This window comes from Excalfactoria chinensis, chromosome 17 (genome assembly GCF_039878825.1).
Source record: "Excalfactoria chinensis isolate bCotChi1 chromosome 17, bCotChi1.hap2, whole genome shotgun sequence".
In the NCBI taxonomy this organism is placed as follows: domain Eukaryota; kingdom Metazoa; phylum Chordata; class Aves; order Galliformes; family Phasianidae; genus Excalfactoria; species Excalfactoria chinensis.
The window spans coordinates 3,965,031-3,971,427 of NC_092841.1; the positions used below are offsets into that span (position 1 = coordinate 3,965,031).

Consider the following 6,397-nt stretch of genomic DNA (forward strand, 5'->3'; position numbering starts at 1 on the left):
AAGGCTGTGATCCACCCCAGCCCAACTCCTGGGAAGGGCCCCTCGATGAGCTGTGAGGGGAGCTGTGGGTTCCCAATGGCCGCATTCAGCCTCACCTCCCCCCCTTTAGGCACTGCACACCCAGGGTGTGTCCTTGTGTTGGGGTTGGGTGGCGTTGGGTTGCTTTTTTTTGTTGCAAACGCTCCGTATTTATTGCATTTCTCACAAGAATAAACTCTGCTTCTACGGGGAGCTCTTGGAAACAAAACCAAACCAAACCCGGCGGGTGGTTGATTTCTCCTGGTAGGTGTTGATTGGTCCCGGCTCAGCCCGGCGGGGACACGAGCGGTGCCACCAAACCTGGGGATGTAGCTGTGCCGGCGCAGCCACCCAGGATGTGGGGACGTCGTACCGATGGCACCAGGACGGAGCTGGCACTGAGTTACCTGCTGCGGCTCACGGCTCGTCAATGGGACGGTGCCGTCCCCAGCAGGGTAAAGCTAAGCAAAAGGCCGAGTGCCCGCGGGCACAGAGAGCTCCATGGGCACAGAGAGCTCCATGGGCACAGAGAGCTCCATGGGCACAGACTGCTCCATGGGCACAGAGAGCTCCATGGGCACAGAGAGCTATTGCTGGAAGAGGAGGTTCCTGAGTGGAGGAGGGCTGCCTGCCCGCTGCCGGCCCTAGGAACCAGTGGAACCAGTGACCACGCGGCACATGTGGCCGTGGATCTGGCCCTGCACGGGCTCACACGCCAACGCCTCCCCGTCCACCGTCATGATGCCGGCGCTGCTCCGCGGCTCCAGGCGGAAGGCGCGCACCGGGACGCAGTGCAGGTGGGGGCAGTTCAGATCCATGTGCGTCCCCCTGCCCATGGCCAGGAAGATCTTCAGCAGCGCCACGCGGCTGATGCCGGCCCTCACGTAGAAGAGGTGGATGCAGCCGTCGTGCAGCCGCGCCGTGGGAGCCATCAGCAGGTTGGTGCCCAGGTGGGACTGGTAGATGGCGTAGACACAGACGAACTCCTCCTCGGGCACCACCACCCAATGCGGCGGCACCGGCTGCCCCAGTGGCACCAGCAGCGTGTCGGCAGGCAGCGCCCCGTGCCCGCTCAGCACCTCTGTTCCCGCTGCTGCTTTGGCCTGGTGACCGGGCGCCTTGTTGTCCCTGGGGGTGCCCGGCTCGGCGGCTGCAGGCAGGTAGGAGAGGCGGCCCTGGTAGACACGCAGCCGTACCAAGCACTGCAGCGTGCCCAGCGTGAAGCGCGCATTGCCCAGCCGCCGGTACTTCTCGCTGTCGATGTCCACGTCAGCGATGAAACCCCATCCGAAGCCCAGGAAGGAGAAGTAACGTTTGCCTGAGGCTGTGCTCAATGAGACCAGGTCCATCGGAGCGTGCAGCCCCTTGCACAGGATGAAGGTGCAGTTGGTCAGCAGTTTCTTCTTGGCCACGTGGTCGTTGCTGAGGGGGACAAAGAAGGGTGAGGGTGAGCTGTGACCCCCCCTAAGGATGCTGCCTTTGTGCCGTGGCTGGGACACATCCCAGCTGGTGCTGGTGTCTGCTGGGGACGGCTTCAAGGACAAGCATAAATCAGCTCTTAGAAGAGAACCGACGCACCGAGGCTGATGGTTGGGTACGGTTCCCATTGAGCTCTTCTCCCATCCAGAGGATGCTGGCCTGGGCCAACCCCAGTCCGACCCCGGGGCACTCAGCTGTACAACAGGATCAGCCGCAGTGCTCAGCCCAGCCCCACAGTGCTCAGCCCAGCCCCACACTCATTGGAGTGAAAACGTGGCACATTCAAGGCCTGGAGAGAAGAAAGCTGCAGCTCCCCGTGCTCTACAGGGATGAACCACGCTGGGCTGCTGTCCCCATCCCACACACCCCCCACTCACCCCGCGTAGTAGTTGATGGAGGCAGCCAGTGCATTCCCAGAGCCCCCGGGCAGGATGCACAGCGGTGTCTGCAGGGCCTCCTCCCAGTCCGGCCGCTCCATCAGCCCATTCAGCACCTGCAGGAGGAAGGTGTGGGGGAGCTGGTGGCACGTGGGGCTGCACAAAGACCCCAGTGACCCCACGGTGCCCCGATGGCTTCCAGCTGGGTTTTGTCTCCACATCTCCTCCCTTTTTACCCCCAGTCCTGCCCAGGGGTGTCCCCGGGCGCTCACCTCGTGGAGCAGACCATCCCCAGACATCACCACCAGCACGTCCCACTGCGACAGCTCTTCATCCCGCACCTTCTCCTGAGCGTGGTGGGCTCTCTCTGCAGTGCAAAGCAGAACGCTGACTCCTCCACCCTGCCCACTGCCACCCCATAGGAGCCCATCCCAGGTGGGTGCTGGGCAGGATGGAGGGTCCTGGGGGACTCACCGGTGACAAAGATGGTGGGTGTGATGTCGGCATCAGCCAACATGGGCTGCACCACGGCCTGGAAGTCCTCAAGAGCGCGGCCAGCGCCGCTCTGCGGGTTCAGCAGCACCAGCGCTCGGCAGGGCCGGGGCAGCACCCCATAGCTGGCACCTGGGGGGGAGCAGGAGGTCAGCATGGCGGGGTTGGTGGGCTCAGTGAGCAGCCTGCTACCTCCTAAGGGACACGCAGTGCTGAGTAGGGGCCACAGGGGGGTCTGCACTGAGAGACCTGGGGGTTCATCTGCTCAGTGAACAGGGGATGAGGGCTTTGGGGGGGGGGGGTCAAGCAGAGCCGGCACTGCCACCTGTGCTGGCAGCTGGATGCTTTGCTCCCCACGGGGCTCAGGTTTCACACACACCCGGCCCCAGCCGTGCTGTAATTACAGGCTGGTGGGGGCTGCCCCACGCCCTGCTGTCCCCGCATCCCCTGCAGCGCTCACCCCGTGCCCTCCCCATGCATTGCTGTGACCCAGCAGCACCCTGCAGCCCCCGGGGGCTCCTTGCAGGGACCAGAGGGATGCAACGTGAGCACAGCACCGCGATGCTGCGGGTCGTGCCCTGCGGTTGTGCCGCAGCTCCTTGGAGCCCAACGGTGCCAGCACAACAAACACAGGTTCGGGGGGGGCTGAGCAGGGCTGATGTTGTGCATATGACAGCGCACGGCCGCGCTCCGTCAGCAGCGGTGAGTCACGAACGCTGACAGCGTTTCCCAGCACGGCGCAGCCCGGGAAGCCCCTCGATACACCCGGAGCCGCGAGTGCAGGAACACGCCGTGAACGCGGGGCAAAGGCCGGTTGGGCTGCGCAGAACCTGAGAGTGCGGCCGGCCCCGAGTCCCGCAGGCTGGGTCCGGCGCCGGCCCTCACCCAACAGCCCCGCACGGCTCCTTATCAGCCGGCAGCAGATGGGACGGGACGGGGCTGGCTGCTCTCGGGGCGCTGCCCGCAGCGATGGCCGCGGCTCAGCACCGCTCCGGCCCCATCGGTGGCACCGAGCGCCCCACAGCACAACCCCACAGCCGGCTGATGGGGTCTGCTCCCCTCCCCGCACAGCAGACGGGGGGGGTCGCAGCGCCGCCCCTTTGCACGGGGTGGGATGCGGCGTCAGCAGGAGGAAGGGGCGCCGCTCAGCCCCCAGCCACGTGCCCCGCGCACGGCACAAGGATTGCCACAGCGGCACAGCAATGACGGCAGCGCACGAGGAGCCGACGTGCTGCGGGCAGCCTGCTGACCCCATCACACCCCGCTGACCCCATCACACCCTGCTGACCCCATCACAGCCTGCTGACCCCATCACACCCCGCTGACCCCATCACACCCCGCTGACCCCATCACACCCCACTGACCCCATAGGGCAGGACGGTGCTGGCGGCCCCGGGGGAACATCAGGGGGAGAAATGGGCTTCGTCCCCAAGGATGACACTGCGGTGCCGTAGGGTGGGGTGGCTGCCCCCCCTGCTGCAGGTACGGGGTGCCCCGATCGCCCCGCACGCCGGCGGCCTTATCTGCCCCGCACAAGCACGGCGAGCACGGGGCGTGGTGAGAAACATCGGCACCGCCGTCCTGAACCGGGGGAAGCAGCTCCGTAAATCCCCGGCGAGCGGAGAGCCGCAAATCTCGCACGGCCGCGTCCCTCGGCAGCGCTCCGCTCCGCCCCACCGCGCTGCAACGCCGGAGCCCGGCGGCCGTTCGCTCCCATCGGGCCTCGGCTGTTCGGTTGTTCTTATTTACGAGCTGCTCTCCACCAAAAGGCCGCGTTTGAGAACAGCAGAACGCGGGCAGCAGAGCGATGGGAGAGCATCCCTCCATCCCTGCCTGCCTCCCACCGGAGCGGGGACTGCGCTGAGCAAAGCCGGGCGGCCGCGTTAACGCTGCGGTGCAGAGGAATTCAACCTCTGCTCCAACCGGGGAAGGGAGGAACGTCCTCCGTCCTCCATCCGCTGCCCCTCCGCGGGTTGTGCCCGCGGGTTGTGGGGGGTAATGGAACACACGGAGCTGTGCGCCCCACCGCTGCTGCGCTCCGTGTGTCAGCGGACTTTCCTCCCCCCGCGGCCGCCGCTTTTGTTAAAGCTTCGCTACTCATTAAAGCGGTGGAAGGAGGCGGCGGTAGCAGCGCAAAGGGCCGCGCGTTGCGGACGGACAGCAGGACCCCACGGTGCGCTGCGCTACGTCCCATAGTGCCGGCACACGGTGTGTGTGTGTGTGTGTGTGTGTGTGTGTGTGTGTGTGTGCTGGGGGGGGCACAAGCGGGGTCGCGCAGGCCGGGAAACTTTTTCTCCCCCCCCCCCCCAGACCCACGCGCGGAGCAGCCGCTTCTCACCGTCCCGCGTGGGCGCTGCGGGCAGCGAGAGCTCTCGGATGCGTTGGCTCCAGGCCTGGGCGATGCGGAGATTCTCCTCGGCGTCCGAGTGTTGGTTAACGCGGAAAGTCCTCTGCAGGCGCTGCCGGGCGGGGGATCCCCATCGTGCCTTACGGAACGGGTAACCCACGAGGGAGAAGCAGGCGGCGGAGGGGCCGGACGGGAACGCGGAGCTACCCACGCAATCGGCCAAACGGAGCGCGGCGTCGGGACCGCCGGGACGCAGCACCTGCAGCTCCCGCTCGGTCAGAGCGACGGACCAAGAGGCCGAACAAGGAGACGGTACCGGAGAGAAGCGGCCCCGCAGCAGCACCGCACCGCCGTCACCGTGCGAGGGGACCCGGCGGCCGGCGGCCATCGGAGCGCGGAGCGGGGCCGGCACGCACCGGGAGCGCCGCCCGCCGCTGCTCGCTGCTGACACCCGGCGCGCTGCTCGGCAATGGCAGGAGGCGGCCCCATTTAACACCCCCCCCGCTCACACACCCCGCTCCGCCGCCCGGCCTCGGTTTCCCCGAGCGCTGCCCTCCGAGGGGCGGGGGGTTGCGGTGGAAGCGGGCGGCTCCCGGGGATGCCAGCCGGCCCGGTACGGCCCCCGCCGCGCTGTGCCTGCAGCTGCCCTTTGCCCCGCAGACCCAGAACCACAAGCACAGATGCCACAACCCAGCCCGGATCCCACAACCCAAAGCACCAGCCCCGTGACCCGGTGCACAGCCCACAACCCCAAGTACAGACCTCCGTGACCCAGCACAGATCCGTAACCCTGAGCACAAACCCCATAACCCAGCCTAGACCCCACAACCCAAAGCCTACACCCTACAGCCCAGACCCCATAACCCTGAGCACAGACTGAGCACAGACTGAGCACAGACTGAGCCCAGGCTGAGCACAGACAGCACAGAGCCAAACCCAGCGCTGACCCCACAACTCCCAGCACCAGGGCACCATCCCCTTCCCACTTCCAGCAGCCTTCTCACCCCCGCACCCACTGAAACCCACCCTATAGATGCAGGGAGGATGGGGGGATGAACACCCAAACGTGCACAAGGCAAAGCTGGCTGGGTTTTGCCTTATCGGGATACCTAAAAACAGAGGAGCCCCACAGCAGGGTTCGGTGCTCGGTACTTTCTAAGGAGATTCCTGTTTGAAAGCCGAGCGGGGCGGAGCGGCCTTTTGGGGTGGGGGTGGGTGGGCTGTGCCGTGGGTCAGAGCTGACACCCGTGCAGGAAGCAGCCGCACGCTGCCTGCCTTCCTGGTGACTCACACACGGTGTATTTCCGCTCAGCACGGGACGTGGATGGAGGAAATGAGGAGGTCCCGCTGGCAGGTGCCGTGGGGCTGAGTGTTGGGCTGAGTGTTGGGCTGAGCGTTGGGCTCTGCCCTTGTTGTGCCTCATCCCGAAAATGCTTTGGTGAGAGTCAGCACCCTGCCATGCTGTGTTGTGCTGTGTTGTGCTGTGCTGGGGGCAGGGGTGAGGGCTCGGTGCAGAAACAGGATTGCTTCCATCACAGCTCAGTGCTGATTGGGGTTATCTTAATGGCAGGGACCTCAATGCATTCCCTTGCATGGGAGGATCTCAGTGCTCGGGAACCTGCAGGCATTGGGTTCATCCCGACCCACCTGGAGGTGGCCCTGTAGGGTTGGTCCCCATCACCAC

At 65.9% G+C, this 6,397-nt stretch overlaps 1 protein-coding gene across 1 annotated transcript; it reads right to left on the reverse strand.

The window, feature by feature from the left end:
• Nucleotides 1–176: 176 nt before the first annotated feature.
• SPHK1 (sphingosine kinase 1) lies at nt 177–5,234 on the reverse strand. The gene is made up of 5 exons (XM_072351623.1): nt 4,705–5,234; nt 2,349–2,498; nt 2,147–2,241; nt 1,875–1,990; nt 177–1,440 (listed from the first exon to the last, which is right to left on the reverse strand). The coding sequence occupies exons 1-5, from the start codon at nt 5,099–5,101 to the stop codon at nt 663–665; spliced, it is 1,536 nt and encodes a 511-aa protein (XP_072207724.1). The 5' UTR covers nt 5,102–5,234; the 3' UTR covers nt 177–662.
• Between the last annotated feature and the right edge of the window lie 1,163 nt (nt 5,235–6,397).